This window comes from Rhinatrema bivittatum, chromosome 1 (assembly GCF_901001135.1).
Source record: "Rhinatrema bivittatum chromosome 1, aRhiBiv1.1, whole genome shotgun sequence".
NCBI lineage: Eukaryota > Metazoa > Chordata > Amphibia > Gymnophiona > Rhinatrematidae > Rhinatrema > Rhinatrema bivittatum.
Window position 1 is genome coordinate 817,727,586 of NC_042615.1, and position 17,621 is coordinate 817,745,206.

At 46.8% G+C, this 17,621-nt stretch overlaps 1 protein-coding gene across 4 annotated transcripts in view; it reads right to left on the reverse strand.

Moving 5' to 3' along the window:
* Positions 1 to 4,894: 4,894 nt before the first annotated feature.
* The window catches only part of LOC115078780 (oocyte zinc finger protein XlCOF6-like), a 51,904-nt gene continuing 39,177 nt past the window's right edge, over positions 4,895 to 17,621 (reverse strand). For all 4 annotated transcript variants that reach the window (XM_029581824.1, XM_029581817.1, XM_029581808.1 and 1 more), the window contains one exon: positions 4,895 to 8,086. In XM_029581824.1, coding sequence (XP_029437684.1) covers positions 6,480 to 8,086 — 1,607 coding nt within the window. In that variant the 3' untranslated portion in view covers positions 4,895 to 6,479. The remainder of the gene's footprint in view (positions 8,087 to 17,621) is intronic.

Consider the following 17,621-nt stretch of genomic DNA (forward strand, 5'->3'; position numbering starts at 1 on the left):
ATAGTAAACATAACTATAACAATGGTGCTGAAAAGGCAGTTACATATAACAGGGTGATAAGAACTTGGCTGAGAAGGAAGAGAAAGGACAGGTTATTAATTCACACAGGTAAACGATAGAGGATATGGTTAACCATGGTGTAGTTGGAGATTAGTTAACCATGTTGGAGATTAGTTAACCATGGTGTAGATGGAGATTAGGGGTGGCTTGGAGGTGTTAGATCAATTGGCGTCCGGGAAAGCTTGTATGAATATCCAGGTCTTTAGTCTTTTTTTGAAGGTTGAGATGCATGGTTCTGTTCTGAGATTTGAGGGGATGGAGTTCCATAACGGTGGAATGGCTGTAGAGAAAGCCCGGTCTCTTAGTGTGCAGTGTCTGGTAGATTTGGACGGTGGTACCTGTAGCGAACCCTTGTATGCATCTCTTGTCGGTCTTGACAAATTGTGTAGTCGGAGAGGGATCTGTAGGTCAATGGGAGCCAGTTGGTGGATGTTTTTGTATGTGGTAAGAATGGCCTTGTATATTATTCTAAAGTGTATAGGTAGCCAATGGAGGCTCTTTAGAATGGGGGTTATGTGGTCCCTTCTCCTGGTATTTGTCAGAATTCGTGCAGCTGCATTTTGCACCATCTGAAGCGGTTTGGTGTATGAAGCGGGAAGGCCAAGTAGGATGGTGTTACAATAGTCTAATTTTGAAAAAATGATTGCTTGTAGAATGGTTCTGAAATCTTGGGCATGGAAAAGAGGTCTAATTCTTTTCAGCACTTGTAGTTGGTAGAAACAGTCTTTGGTGGTTTTGTTAATAGTGGCTTTGAAATTCAGGCGATTATCAATTAAGACTCCTAGGTCTCTCACTTGTGTGATTGTTGGCGTGGCTTGTTGTGCAAAGGTGATGGGGCTGTTTTCTGAGGCGATGAGCAGGAGTTCAGTTTTGCCAGAATTTAATACCAGGTTTAGGCTGGTGAGGAGGAGTTTAATTTTTTGAAGGCATGTATCCCAGTAAGCCAGAGTTTTTGCGAAGGAATCCTTAATGGGTATCAGGACCTGGATATCGTCCGCGTAAAGGAAGTGTTTGAGGTTGAGGTCGGTGAGAAGTTGGCATAATGGTATGAGGTAAATGTTAAATAAAGTAGGAGACAGGGAGGACCCCTGTGGGACTCCTACTGACGACGGGTGTTGAGAGGATTCTTTGTTCTGTATCTTGACCTTGTATCCTCTATTGCTGAGGAATGATATGATATTATTATCATAACCAGGCGTCGCGCACCCGAAGGAGCGCGACCTAAGGGGCTTGCCCCTTAGCGCGCCCCTTGGAGCGTCTCAGAGCAAGAGCCATTACCCACCCTTATCCATCCATCCAGCGATCACACATCCACCCATCCAGTCCCCAGAGGCACTCATCCAGTCCCCAGCAGCACTCATCCAGTCCCCAGCGGCACTCATCCAGTCTCCAGAGGCACTCATCCAGCAGCACTCATCCAGTCCCCAGCGGCACTCATCCAGTCTCCAGCGGCACTCATCCAGCAGCACTCATCCAGTCCCCAGCGGCACTCATCCAGTCTCCAGCGGCACTCATCCAGTCTCCTGCAGCACTCATACAGTCTCTAGCAGCACATCCAAGCTCCAGTAGCACTCATCCAGCACCGATCCAACCTGAACAATAATGTACTACCGACCACGCACCTACAAATCACTCATCCCAATCATGATTTCCCCCACTACACAGTTACTAGGCCTCACCCTATTCACCATAATCCTATTCAACGCCCAATCTCTCACCAACAAAACTCTTATACTCAACGACATACTGCAGGACACAACCCCAGACGTTTGCGCCATAACAGAAACATGGCTCAAATCCAAGGACATCACACTCATTAACCAATTACCAACGCAGACTTACGATTTCTTCTCCATCCCAAGACAAAAAAAAAGAGGAGGGGGTATCTTCCTAGCTGCAAAAAAATCCTTAAGGTTCTCACACCACCCCATCAGTACAGTAACTAAACTAGAACTAGGATTGTTCAAATCAGAACAACTCCAAATCCTGCTAGTCTACGCCCCTCCAGGCTTACTAGAGTCAGACTCCTCTCCTATCATCGAAACCATAACTCTGCATCTCAATCTTGACTCCCCTGCTATAATCCTGGGTGACTTCAATTTACATGTTGACAAAGTTCCCCTCTCTTCAAACTGTGAAGCCCTCCTCACCGCACTGTCAGCGATGGGATTCAGACAACAAATCAATAAACCCACCCACAAAGCAGGCCACACGCTCGATCTACTCTTTACAAACACTGGTATTTCTCTTACAAAACAACCAAATTGCAAAAAAGTCCCATGGTCAGATCACTCTCTAATCTCCACCAGCTTTTCCTTACCTCGATCAGACTCCAAACTCAACTCAAGACCCTCTTTCCTATACAGAAAACCTTGCAACTCGGAACATCTAAGTAAAGCTCTAACCTCGGATCTACCACTCATTGAAGTATCTACCCCTAACGCTGCCCTCCAATCCTGGTCCAAAATAACAAAATCTATAGCAAACTCTCTCTGCCCACTGACAACCAAAACAAGGTCTGCTAATACATCCAAACGACATCCCTGGTATAATGATGAACTACGAAAACTCAAACAATTACTTCGGCAAAAAGAAAGAAAATGGCGCAAAGCCCCTTCACCAGCCTCACTCTCTGATTACAAACGATCACTCCATCTTTACAAAAGTACCACGTTGAAAATCAAAAGAGACTACTATGCCCGAAAGGTTCATCATCTCAGCTTTGACTCAAAAGCTCTATTCACCTTCGTTTCCAGCCTCACTAAACCTATCACTCCAGATATACCACCCGAACAAGCCCAGACTAAAGCAGACGAATTGGCTCTTCATTTTAACAAAAAAAAAAAAAAAAAATATCGGATCTCCTTAATCAGCTGATTCCAAACACTACGTCTCCAGATAACACATATCTTCCCCAAAATAAAGACATCCAGCTTAATGCCTTTGAACCCATCACAATCACAGAGATACAAAATGTATTAAAAAGAATGAAACCGTCATCACACCCATTTGATCAAATCCCTACCAAAATGCTTCTTCTTATCCCGGACACAATAGCAAAAACCCTAGCAGATATTATAAACTGCTCCTTATCACATGGCATCTACCCAGATGACCTAAAAACTGCCTCAATCAAGCCACTGCTAAAAAAACCAAATCTAAATGCATGTGATCCCAACAACTTCCGCCCTATTTCCAACCTACCATTTATAGCTAAAATCATGGAAAAACTGGTAAACACCCAACTATCCAACTACCTAGAGGACCACAGTATTCTGTCCCCAAACCAATATGGTTTTCGCAAAGCCGCAAGCACCGAAACGCTACTAATTTCACTCATGGACTACCTACTCTCTGGTATTGATAAAGGCCAAGCATATTTACTAATCCTCCTTGACTTCTCGGCGGCCTTTGACACCGTCAACCACGCCCTTCTTCTAAAACAGCTGGCAAACATTGGTTTAACAGGTGCCACACTAAACTGGTTCAAAACATTTCTAGAAAACAGAGGATACAGAGTCAAAATTCATAATAAAGAATCCCAATACCACCCTTCTAATAGAGGAGTGCCGCAAGGATCATCACTTTCACCCACCCTTTTCAATGTCTACCTGCTACCACTCTGCCAACTACTTACAAAATTAAGCCTGAAACATTTCCTTTTTGCAGATGACGTACAGATCGTAATCCCTATAAAAGAATCAATCTCAAAAACAATGGAATACTGGGACAGTTGCCTATTAGAAATTAAACTTCTCCTCAACAGTCTAAACCTTGTACTCAATGCTTCGAAAACAGAATTCCTGCTCATATCACCGGAAAACAATAACACACTTCCTAAACCACCCACACTCCTTCAAACAACCCACGTAAGAGACTTAGGAGCCATCCTAGACAATCGTCTCAACCTCAAAACATTCATTAACCAAACCACCAAAGATTGCTTCTACAAATTACATATCCTGAAAAGAATAAAACCGCTGTTTCACACTCAGGACTTCAGAACAATCTTGCAAGCAATAATCTTTTCCAAACTAGATTATTGCAACTCATTACTATTAGGCCTCCCAGCTTCTTACACCAAACCTTTACAAATGGTTCAGAACTCTGCAGCCAGAGTCCTTACAAATTCCAGGAAAATTGACCACATTTCACCTATTCTCAAAAACCTTCATTGGCTTCCGATCCACTATAGAATCATGTACAAAACCATTAACATCATTTACAAAACTATCAACCAACACACGCAACTCGACCTACAAATACCACTTAAAAAATTCACCTCCGCCAGGCCTATCAGGGAACACTACAAAGAGTCACTCCAAATTCCAAAGGCCAAAACCTACCAACATAAATCCTTGAGTCTCAGAGCCTTCTCATCAGCAGGTCCAGCTCTCTGGAACTCGATCCCACCTGATTTGAGACAAGAGCCATGCTCTTTAACATTTAGGAAAAGACTAAAAACTTGGCTTTTCAAAAAAGCATTTCCAAGCCTTGAATAAAACCTCCTCTCACTAGCACTAACTCGTATGCAATAATGGAATGTAAACACGAATCAACCAACCTCAAACCCTCTCTCACTAATTCCTGCTGAATATTTATCATACTATTACCATTCACAACTGTGTCATATTTATTCATTTGATTACCTATGTACCGTTTCATAGTCTTATTTTTTCACTTGCTATTCTAATGTATGAATAGGCTGAAATGTAAATATTGTGCTGTTCAATTTCTCCCCTTCCATCCCAAGTTTATTTTCCTTGTTTTTTGTAACTTTCCCTCTCCCTTTTTCTGATTCACTGTATTTAAAGTTCAAGGTTCTTATTGAAAATATTGTTTTTTACGTTACGTTATGCTTTACACTCCTTGTTATTTGTAAACCGGGTTGATGTGATGCCTATCATGAAACTCGGTATAACAAAAACAATAAATAAATAAATAAATAACCCAGTGCATACTGGAAATATTAAGTGTCCTGAGATCTACTGGCATGCTGCTTTCATCTGAGTATAGTGTGAAGTGTCCCATGGCTCTTAGGGTCTTGTGTCCTTACCATGCCATATTTCTGGGCAGAAAACGGGCGCTCAGGGTTGAGTGCCCCTTTTCTTAATGCGTGCGCAGTCACCTCCTGGGCGTGCAATGCAGTATTAAAATTAGGAGTCATGCTAAAAAGGAGGTGCTAGGGAAAATGTGTGCGTCCCTAGCTCTTCCTGGGTATTGGGTGCCCAGGAGAGGTGGCTGTTTAGCGGGTTGGGAAAATGGACGTTCAATCTACGAGCGTCCGTTCTCTGCCGCTACCGCTATAGTCATGCACAAGCTACAAGGCCTGGACTGTGCATCTTGTGTGGGTATATTGGGCAGCCAGAATTTTTTTCTTTTTTAAACTAAATCTGCTTTATTTGGTTCCTCCTACTTTGTATCACTACGATACTATTAGGAGGAATCTCAAAGCAGGATTTTTTTTTCTTCAATGTGCCCTTGACTGTGGCATACCTTTATGCCAGCCCCGGGCTGGTGTAAAATTCGCCGCGTTGCAATGGGCCCCATTGACCGCGCGGGAAATTTTCTGCATGGCGGGGATTAGCCAACAACCTCATCTACATGGAATTTACATGAGGTGAGCGCCATTAGCTACGCGCATTTTGAAAGCACGCTAATCCCCCCGATTGCATCGGGGGTTATGGATGGGCATCCGATCGCCTGTTAAGCTGTAAGCAGTATCGCAGCGGCCCCCACCCTGTCATGGAACCAAGGGACCCGGGACAGAATGAAGAATCAGCAAAGGAATTAATAAGAACGATGGATAAGTGGGGGGAGGGGGGGGGGGAACCCAATCCAAGGCCTGCCCAGAAACCTTAGGAGAAAGAGAGGTAGTTTTTTCCAGGGCGGGATGAGCCCAAGGCTGTAGAGATGATGGCAAGAAAAAGGGAGGAGCCAGCAAGCACAGGACGGGCTGTCAGACAATGCAGAAGGACAGAAAAAGCAGATCAAAAGGCGGCCAGGAAGATATCAAGAGCCTCCGAATAGAAAAAGAGGACCAGAACCACAGCCAGCAAGGGGGTAAAGAGAAGGTTTCGTCAAGAAAGGCGAAGGGAAGAGACCTACCTGAAGGCAAAAACAGACAGAAGGGAAGTATTAAAGGAAGAAGAAATCGGGGTTAGGGGGAGAAGGCTGCTTTCAGATAAGAAGCAGATTCATGAGTTCATCTTTACAAAGCAGCAAAGAAGACTGAAGTGAAATGAAAACAACGGAAAGGTCAGGCGTACATGGGGATACAGAGGAACTAACATCCGTTTTAATTATGAAGGAATGGTGGAAAGAAGCAGGTATGAGCAGAAGGGAGTTTAGAAGGAGCGGGACAGAAGAGTTGAAGAGACAAAAAAAAAAAAATCAGAACTTGCCTTTTTTTCTACTGCTCAAACTGCTTTGCCTACTTTGAAAAGGTGGGTTTTGTAATGTTTTGTGAGGTATAACTTCTGAGTGTAGGTTTTCTCACATTTAGTACATGAAAACGGTCTCTCAGCTGAGTGGTTTCTCTGGTGTTTTAAGCGATCTGAGCTACATCTGAAGGTTTTCTCACACACAGGACAGGAATACGGTCTCTCGCCCGTGTGGATTTTCTGATGTTTCAGCAGAGCTGATAAGTCCCTGCAGCTTTTCTGACACTCGCTGCACTTGTATGGGCGCTCGCCGGTGTGAGTTCTCATGTGAACTTTAAGGCACGAGCTCATAGAAAAGCTTTTCTCACATTCAGTACAAGTAAATGGTTTCTCTCCTGTGTGGGTTCTCATATGGACTCTAAAAGTTGATTTGTCTTTGAACCTTTTCTCACATACAGTACAGGGATATGGCTTCTCACCTGTGTGGACTCTGGTATGAACTATAAGATACTTCTTCAGATGGTAGCTTTTCTCACATTCACTACATTTATAGGGTCTCTCTCCGGTATGGGTTCTTAGATGACCTTGGAGCCTGGAAGTTGTAGTAAAGCACTTTTCACATTCAGTACATTTATAGGGTCTCTCTCCAGTATGGGTTCTTAGATGACCTTGGAGCCTGAAAGTTGTAGCAAAGCACTTTTCACATTCAGTACATTTATATGGTCTCTCTCCTGTATGGGTCCTTAGATGAGTTTGGAGCTGGGAAGTTGAAGTAAAGCACTTCTCACACTCGGTACACCTAAAGGGTTTCTCGCCATAGTGGAGGCCGTGTCTACTTATGTGGCTCATGAAACGTGTGTACTTGCTAAACCCTTGCCCACTTTCAGTGCATTTAAATTGTTCTACTAAATGAGCTTTTTTATGGCATGAAAAATGTGAGCTAGAGCTGAAAGTTTTACCACACACGCTACACTTGTATGGTTTCTCTCCTGTGTGAGACCTTTTATGGATTTTAAGTTGTGAACTTTTGATAAAGCTCTTCTGGCACTCAGTGCAATTATAAGGCCTCTCGCCAGTATGAATTCTTAAATGTACTTTCAGAGACCTATTTACGCTGAAGCATTTCTCACATTCAGTACATTTGTAGGGTTTTTCTCCTGTGTGAACCCTCTTATGAACCTCAAAATGACAGAGGTAGTGGAAGCTTTTGCCACATTCAGGACATGTATGTGGTCTCTGGCCTGCAGGAGCCCTCACCTGATGTTCCAGATGTGTTTTTCTTTGGAGCATTTTCTTCCTTTCAGGATCCTCACACTGTTTTCTTTTTAGGTGGGTGTCCTTATGGATTGTAAGCTGGGCTTTTTCACTGAAGCTCATCTCACATTCGGTACACGAGTACGGGCTTTTCCTTGCCTGAGCTCTGGTTTGGACCTTGGTATTCCTCAGATTACTGAAACTCCTTTCTGGTTCTCTGTGCAATCTGCTCCTCACAGGTTTTCTCCAACTCCTCTTTGTCTTGGGCTGGCTTGTGTGGGTGTTTCTCTGGTTAGAACACAGAAGAACATTTGCTTGCAGATTCACTATTTTGTGAGAGCCTGGAGATGGCACCTCTCTTCCTTCTCCATTCTGTGACCCATCTGCTCCTGAATTAAAGTGAGAATTCAGTGAATGTATTTTATTATGTGCTTAAGATGCAAAAAGCACAAGCCATTGTGGCAGCGCCAGTGCAAGCCTATTTGCACCCTAAGTAAACCTTCGCTCATTCACATCCCCAGCTTCCCTATTGGCAGCAGCTCCCTCCTACTCAGGGAAGTGGCGCCAGACAGTTTTCTAGTCTTTGGCAGTACTGCCTCTGATACAGCACTACCCTGGACCTCAACATGGGTGTGGGAGTTTGCCACCTCCAAAATCTTGGCTCTCTAGGTGACCACCCAGTTTGCTTAATGGAAGCGACCGTCCTGCAATTTTGGTAATGAACATTATGTTGCTGTGGGACCACCCCTCTCCCCCATGTTTTAATTGGTCTGATCCAACATCCTCTTTCACACTCGGGAAACCATCTACTCAGCTGAATAAAGACATTGGGGTAGATTTTCAAAGGGGTACACGCGCAAGATACGCGCGTACCCCCCCGAAAACCTACCCCAAACCCTCCCTGCGCGCGCAGAGCCTATTTTGCATAGGCTCGGCAGCGCGCGCAAGCCCCGGGACACGTATTTAACCCTCTTACATGCAAAGAAACTATTTTTAACTCTTTCCCCATGGCCCAGTTACATCCCCTACTGTTAAAACCCTGCTTATATTCGTCTCCCCTTCCCTCCACCTTCCACTCTGGTTGTACAGGCCTTTTTCACTCCCTTCCTGCTCTCCCTTTCCTTCTCTCTAGAACCCAGTCTCAACCAAAATCCATCTGCCATCCCTCCTGAAATAAATGACCTTACAGAGGATTAACAGCACCAGCCAATATTGTAGCAGTGAAATAAGCCACTTGAGAGAGAAAAACAGAAAAAAAAATCTTTAAGCCCTCATTTTTTAGTCACAGTTCTCTGGAATTCAAAATAGCTGCAATACTAGTCCTCCTTAAAACGCACTTCCTTGTCAATGCACTTATTGAAAAGTTCCTCTCCCCTCATTTCCTCTTTCCATAAACCCCTTAACTCTTTGCTGCTTTCTTGTTGCCTGCCAGTATTCTCTACCATCTTGAGAAATCTCTCTTTGGTAATGGTGTTCCCAGTTCTCTATCTGCCGCCTCTGCTTCTCCACCAGCTCTGCAACTTCATTGATGCTAATAATATCCTCAATCAATATCAGTTTGCATTCAGAAAACACCACAGCCCTGAATTACTGCTACTCTCCAGTTTTGATATTATGAGACAGGGCTTTAATCAAGGCTCACCGTTCCTTCTTTGTCTTCTCAACATATCTGCTGCATTTGACACAGTCAATCACTCCTTCCTACTCTCAAGACTGCGTTCCTTTGGTATAAATGGCTCTGTGCTGGCCTGGTTTTCCTCATACTTCAATAATAGGACCCAACAAGTCCAAATTGATTCTTTTGCCTCTGAGCATATCTGCCGCAATATTTAACCTCTACCTAACTCCTTTATGCCGCACCCTTAATAACCTTGGAGTGTAAAAAACAAAAGTGTAAAAAAAGTTAACTTACTGGTGGGAGCCGGCGGGCGCGCGTTCAAGGCGGGAGCGAGTTCATCGAGGCGGTAGCCAGCGGGCTGTCATCGAGGCGGGGGCGGGTGGGCGCACGTTCATCCAGGCGCGGTGGGAGCCGGTGGGCGTGCGTTTATCCAGGCGGCGGCGGTGGGAGCCGGCGGGCGCGCGTTCATCCGGCCGGCTGTCATCGAGGCGGGAGCCGGCGGGCGGGCGTGCAGTCATCGAGGCGGGAGCCGGCGGGCGGGTGATTGTCAGCCCTCTCCCCTCCTCCCGAAGCAAGGCGCGAAAGCAGCCTTGCTCCGGGAGGAGAGGAGACAGGACTGGCAGTGTAAAGCGGAAAAAAAAGTAGCAAGGGGAGAGAGGACGGGCAATCCTACACTCGGGATTGCCAGTCCCCCCTCCCCTCTTCCCGGAGCAAGGCTGCTTTTCGCGCCCTGCTTCGGGAGGAGGGGAGGGGGGACTGGCAATCCCGAGTGTAGGATTGCCCGTCCTCTCTCCCCTTGCTACTTTTTTTTCCGCTTTACACTGCCAGTCCTGTCTCCTCTCCTCCCGGAGCAAGGCTGCTTTTCGCGCCCTGCTTCGGGAGGAGGGGAGGGGGGACTGGCAATCCCGAGTGTAGGATTGCCCGTCCTCTCTCCCCTCGCTCTCTTGCTACTTTTTTTTTTGTTTTTTTTGCTTCGGGAGGAGGGGAGAGGACTGGGGCTGCCCCGGAGACCAGCACCCATGGACGCGGCCAGGGCAGGAGAGCAGGGGCTGGGGGAAAGTTTGCCGCCTACCCTTACCCCTGCCTCTAACGCAGGGGAAAGGGTAGGCGGTAAGTTAGCAGGTTAAATGCGCGGCAAAACTGCAGGTTAAAAAAGCGATAGTCGTGGGCGCGCGTTACTGTATGGGAGGGAATAGCTAATTCGATCGTTTACATCTCATATACATGCCACGTGCGGAAGGGGTTACCCGGTGATTTAAAGAGGCGGTAAGAATGGGTTAAAGGGGATAGTGTATCGCGGGTTGGACTAACGCGTTCGAAAAGTGAGTAGAAAGCGGGTTAGAAGCAGGGTAACCGCGGCCCCACTATACTGTATTGACCTGTTAGGGAATAGCCACTGCTATTAATTGCATCAGTGGCATGGGATCTTCTTAGTGTTTGGGTACTTGCCAGGTTCTTGTGGCCTGGATTGGCCTCTGTTGGAAACAGGATGCTGGGCTTGATGGACTCTTGGTCTGACCCAGCATGGCATGTTCTTATGTTCTTAAGATTTACACTGTGACTCTGGAAAGATTTACATAGCTCCTCAATCCTAATTGCCAATGAAATATAGGAAGCGTGATCAGACATAAAACAATTCGTCTGATCATATTTCGGCCTGAGGCAGTGATAACAGAGATCATGGCCATTAGTGATGGACATTACCTTGCCACAGATTCAGTTTCTGAATCCAGTCCTCCTCCTTCTGGCCTGACATGTTGAGGATGCAGGGCCTTGGGAATTTTTTACTCCCCCCCTCCCCCCCCCATTTTTTTTTTAGTAGTACTGAAAAGTGCTGTTGTGGATGCTGCACAGACAGCAATGCAATTAATAAGGGAAAATATGAAGATCTCAAAATTTAAGTAGTTTTAAAAAAATGTGAATGGAGAAACCGAGTACATGTCCATGCTTGTGCTCGGACAAAAAATGACTGAGGCATCTCATGAAGCAATGCTAGCATGGGAACTTCTGCACATGCTCAGTAGAGCTGAAAGGTCTACTAGCTTGGCGAGATGAGTCCATTTGGTGCTGCCAGAAAAATGCAATGAAATTGTACTTTGGAGGAAGACGAATGGCAAGACAGATTGACAGTGGCAAGATCTTCCATATCTGCTAATCTAGTTGAGAATGCTTATAAACTATATTTTTAGATGGTATCTCACAAGTCAGAGATTGAAAATAATTTAAAGCCAAAACACTGAGCTGTGTTGGTATGGATTTGGAGAAGTAGGCAAAATGGTTCATATGTGATGGGGATGTATAAACATTGCATCTTTTGGGGGCATAGTTAAAAACCTTATCTATGATATCACTAAAGAGAAAATAAGAATGAAATAATAAAGTTTGTCACTTAAGCACACTGGTAGAAAGAAAAAAAAAGGGCAGATTGGTTTCTCAAATAATTTTGGCAGTCGCTCCCAGCTCTATACTCTTATACAAATGTATTTATAATATATACCAAATAGAAAAACTAACAGTGGTACGGAGAGATAAACTCCCTTTTCAGAGATGAGAGATTCACAGTTTTGAGCAATTATAACTGGAGCAATACTGGATTTTCCCTTCCACGATTTGTAGAAACACTAGGATTAAATACAGATGTGAGTCTGTCTGTATTCCTTTGATGTTATATATCATATGTAACAGTTTTTGCTACGATGCTTCAATCTTTTGTTCAGTGAATCAGATACAGAAAGTGTATAGGAAATGACATCACTGGCAGGAGATGATGAAATAGAAGATGGCATTCCAAGTCCATTTTTTAAGAGTATTTCTAAGAAAAGGAACCATGTGTCGATTAAAAAAAACGCAGCCAACAGTACTTTGAATGGTTAAAATTCTTTTCCCCAAGGTGGGGAACTTGTTGCACAAGTTTAAGTAGCATTTAAGTCCAAATCAGATCAGAGAATTTATTCCTTGAAATAGTAGTGACTTGAATGTGAAAACCATATAGGATGAAAGTTAATGGACAATTGTTGCACATCAGAGAGAGAAGCTACTGTACATACGATACTGCTTTGGATGCTTATTTTAGGAAAAAATTGCACAAAAAAAGGTCATTAAAATATTGAGGATAAATGATAGACATCCACAGTGTGCAACTAAAGTTAGGACAATGTAAATAAACCATATCACCAAATAAAAGTGCCTGATATCTTCATATTCAACTAAATATTTTAGTTATAAAATTATTAAATAAATGCTGGGACAAACTCTAAAATAACACTGAAAATATATTTATTCTACACTCCTTAACTGCTTGCCCACAAAGCAAGCAGAAACCCAGTTGGCGGGTAGGAGGTTGCCGGGGAGAGGTGCGGACATAATATACAGACCTCCACTGCAGGCAGAAGAAATGGATAGAGACTTAAAGGAAAATTGGGTTCTTACCTGTTAATTTTCGTTCCTGTAGTACCAAGGATCAGTCCAGACCGCTGGGTTGTGTCTCCCTTCCAGCAGATGGAGTCAGAGAAAAAACTGAAAGGCACTCCCTCTTACCCTGGTGTGCCACCTGCGATCCTTCAGTATAATCCATACCATAGCAGAATGAAACATATCATAACCTCAGCATAAGAACCAATGGCTATATCAAACCACCTAATGAAAGAAACTGCATAACTTCTGGAACTTATGTACATGGAGGGAGTACTTCCATATGCAACGTAAATGCTGTCAACTTGAGAATATTCTGCAGAATAAAAAACAATAGCGAACGGACTCTCCAGATTCCATGGGCGGGCGTCTGGACTGATCCTTGGTACTACAGGAACAAAAATTAGCAGGTAAGAACTCAATTTTCCTTTCTCTGTACGTACCAGGATCAGTCCAGACCGCTGGGATGTACCCAAGCTGCCCTAAATGGGGTGGGACCTGGAGAGTCCTGCTCGAAGAACACTACTGCCAAAACAGTCGCCATCCGGAGTACGGACGTCCATACGGTAATGCTTAGCAAAAGTATGTAAAGATTTTCAAGTAGATGCTCTGCAAATTTTCTGCGGCGAAACAAACTGACTCTCCGCCCAAGATGCCGCCTGAGATCAAATTGAATGCGCTTTTAAACCTTCCGGCACTGCGCGCCCAAGACATATATATATATGTCAAAGTTATGGCTTCCTTCAACCATCTGGCAATAGTGGCTTTAGTTGCCTTATGTCCTTTCAAAGGACCACTCCATAAGATGAACAGAAGATCAGACAAACGAAAAGCATTGGTTACCTCCAGATAGCGAAGCAGAATCCACCACACATCTAATCTTCGCAAGTTGCGAGCCTGAAGCGAATTCCAATCCAAATCTGAGAAGGCAGGCAACTCCACGGTCCGATTCAAATGAAATTCCGACACGACCTTCGGTAGAAAGGAGGGCACCATCCTAAGGGATACCCCTGAATCCGGAGAAAAGATTCCCTACATGACAACGCTTGAAGCTCAGAGATGTGCCGTGCCGAAGTGATAGCCACCAGGAAAATCGTCTTAAGTATCAAGTCTTTCAAGGTGGCCTGTTTCAAAGGCTCAAACGGAAGACCGCACAAGCTCAAACGGAAGAACCAGAGGGTTCAAATGTTTAGCACCTCTCAGGAAACGAGTTACATCCGGATGAGCCGCCAGGGATGTCCCGTCAGTCTTCCCCCGCAAACATCCCAGGGCCACTACTTGAACCCTGAGAGAACTGCATGCCAAGCCTTTCTTCAGACCCTCCTGTAAGAACGCCAGATTATGGACAATTGAGGCACGCCGCAGGGACACATTCAACCCGCTACACCAGGAATCGAAAACCTTCGTGCTTGCAGGAGGATGGAAACAACGGAATCAGTATAACCTTTCTTCCTCAACTGCTGCCTCTCATAAGCCAAGCCGCTAGACAAAAGCGATCCACTTGATCGAAAAATACTGGACCTTGCCGAAGGAGATTTGGTAGATGACTGAGCTGAAGAGGACCATCCACCGCTAAGTTGATTAGATCTGCAAACCACGGCTGCCGTGGCCACTCCGGAGCCACGAGAACGACTGAGCCTGTGTGAGCCTCTATCCTTCTCAAGACCTTGCCCAACAACGGCCAGGGAGGAAAGACATACAGGAGAATGTCGCGAGGCCATGGCAGGACCAAAGCGTCGACACTTTCCGCCCCGTGTTCCCTCCTGCGACTGAAGAACCGAGCCGCCTTCGCATTTCTCTGAGTTGCCATCAGGTCCAGGCAAGGAACACCCCACCGACGAGTCACAAGATGCATTGCCTCCTTGGAAAGTTCCCACTCTCCGGGATCGAGATGCTGGCGACTGAGAAAATCCGCCTGAACGTTGTCGACCCCGGCTATGTGGGAAGCTGCCAGCCGGACCAGATGGCGCTCTGCCCAGAGCATTAGCCTATTGGCTTCCAATGCCACTGGACTACTTCTGGTTCCCCCCCGACGACTGATGTAAGCCTCCGTTGTCGCATTGTCGGACAATACTCGCAATGATAGACGGCTCACCAGGGGAAGGAAACTGCGCAATGCCAGACATACTGCCCTGGTTTCCAAGCGATTTATGGACCATTTCGTCTGCTGCCCTGTCCAGTGGCCCTGTGCTGCCCTCGACTGGCAAACTGCACCCCAGCCAGAAAGGCTCGTGTCTGTTATCACGACCACCCACTAGGGCTCCTCCAGGTCCATCCCGCACTGCACGTGGGCTGGAATCAACCACCAACGGAGACTGGACCTGGCAGGTTCCAAGAGCGGCAATCGGATTTGGAACTCTTCTGACTTCGGGTCCCAACGAGAAAGTAATGTCCTCTGCAAGGGTCTCATATGAGCAAAGGCCCAAAGGACTAATTCTAGAGTAGATGCCATAGAACCAAGCACCTGCAAGTAATCCCAAACCCGGGGTAGCGGTAGAGACAACGGCCGCCTGATCTGCCTCATTAAATTGTCAATTCACTCCTGCTTGAGAAAAACCTTGTCGATCGATGTGTCGAACCAAGCACCCAAGAAGTTCAGCACCTGGGACGGGACTAATTGGCAAAATTGATGACCCAACCAAGGGATTGGAGCCGGGCCACTACTGATTGAACTGCTGCCCTGCAAAGCTCCTCTGCCTTTGCGCAGATGAGCCAATCGTCCAGATAGGGATGAACCGAAATCCCCTCCCGCCTGAGGGCCACAGTTACTACCACCATTACTTTGATGAAGATGCGGGGAGCTGTCGCCAATCCGAACGGGAGTGCCTGAAACTGATAATGCTTGCCCAGAATCATGAACCGGAGAAACCGCCAATACTGTTCGCGGATCCCTATGTGATGATACGCTTCTGTCAGGTCTAAAGAAGCCAAATATTCGCAGGAGTGGATGGCCGCAATGTCTGAGCAGAGAGTTTCCATGCGAAAACAGAGTACCCGAAGCGGTTTGTTCACCTTCTTCAGATCCAAGATCAGGCTGAAGAAGCCTTCCTTCTTGGGAACCACGAAATATATGGAGTATCTGCCGGTCCTGCATTCCTCCGGCAGGACCGGGACAATGGCTCCCAGCGCTTTCAACCGGCCCAGGGTTTGACGCACCGCTGCCCATTTCGCGTGGGCCCCAGAGGGCAATGTCAAGAACAGGTCCCGCAATGGGCATGAAAAATCCAAAGCGTAGCCATGTTCGATGATGCTTAGGACCCACTGGTCTAAGGTAATCTTGACCCACTCCTTGAAGAATAGAGACAGGCGTCCGCCTATCACCGGAACAGAGGAGTGGGCCAGGTCACCTTAATTGGGAGGACTTGCCCCCAGAAGATCCCTGAGCACCCCCATCGCGGAGAGGCCTGCAGCCGCGAAAGGAATGAGACCAAGCCTGAGACCTCGTCGACGACTGACATGGAGTGAAGGCCAGAGCCCTGGCCTGCCGAAACTTGCGCTGTCCCTGGTACCGAGGGCGCACTGACCCAAAGTACCTGGAGGTTCTAGGCTTGTCCTCCAGTAACTTGTACACCTTATTGTCACCAGGGGATTTGATAAGGGCTTCCAGATCATCCCCAAACAAGAATTTCCCTTTAAAGGGGAGATTGCCTAGCTGGGCCTTGGAGGAAACATCGGCTGACCAGTTGCGGAGCCACAGAAGCCTTCTAGCAGAGACCGCTGAAGCCATAGTGCGCGAAGATGCCCGAAGATGACCATACAAGGCATCTGCGGTGTAAGCCACAGCTGCCTCCATGCGATCTGCCTGCTCTGCTTCAGCTGGAGGCAACTCCAGTGTGGTCAGCAACTGCTGCACCCAACGAAGAGTTGCCCTTTGCATGAGGCTACTGCAGACCGCCACCCTAATGCAAAGCGCCGAGATCTCAAAATCTGTTTCACAAGGACCTCCAGCTTCCTATCCTGAAGACCCTTAAGAGCGGCAGCCCCTGCTACCGGAATGGTCGTCCGCTTAGTGATGGCTGAAACAGCCGTGTCCACTTTAGGGACCTTAAGGGACAGCCAAGGACTCATCTGGCAGTGGGTAGAGCTTCTCCATGGCTCGCCCCACCCGAAGGCTGGCCTCGAGAGCTTCCCATTCTCGGGTCACTAGTTCCAGTAGCATCGGATGAAAAGGAAAAGCTTTAGAAGGGGCCCGAAGCCCCGAGAGAACGGGGTCCCCCTTAATAGCCTCCAAGCTCGGCTGCGGCGCCTCAATACTGAGCTCCGTCAGAACATGAGGGATTAAATGATCAAGCTCCTCCCTCCGAAACCACATGAGGTCCCTCGGGTCATCCCCCTCAACTGGGGTGGGCTCATTAACATCCCTGCCAATAGCCACGAGGAGAGGGTCCAGCGAAGGGGGATCCGGTGGATCGGAAGCTGGGGTCCTGGAAGGATCCAAAACCGCACTGTCTGCCCTCCCTCTGGAGGAGTCAGAACCCCCAGAAAGCCTAGCCACCTTCGCAGGCGAAGGCTCCTCAGCCTCGGACTCCAAAAAGGCCTTCTGCATTAAAAGCACAAATTTGGAAGAAAAGGGATGCTGTCCCTTTAAGGCCCCCCCTCCCGTGGGAGGGTCAGAGCTTGAAGGGGAGCTCGGACCCTCCCACAGGAGGGGAGCCGCTGTCTAACAGGGCTCAATTTTGGCGGAGAGAGAGGAAGAGGGATCTTCCCTCCCCCTGCATCCAGCCCTCCACTGGCGCATGGTGGAAGCAAAATGGCCGCCATTCCCACGCTAGACAGTGATGGGCAGGCAGAGACGCAAATTCCTCCCTGTGTCCGGGGAGCGCGCCGAAAACGACCCGTTGCTGCTCCTCAACGGTCCCTCCCCTCCCGGGAGTCACCGTGTACCAAAGGCCATC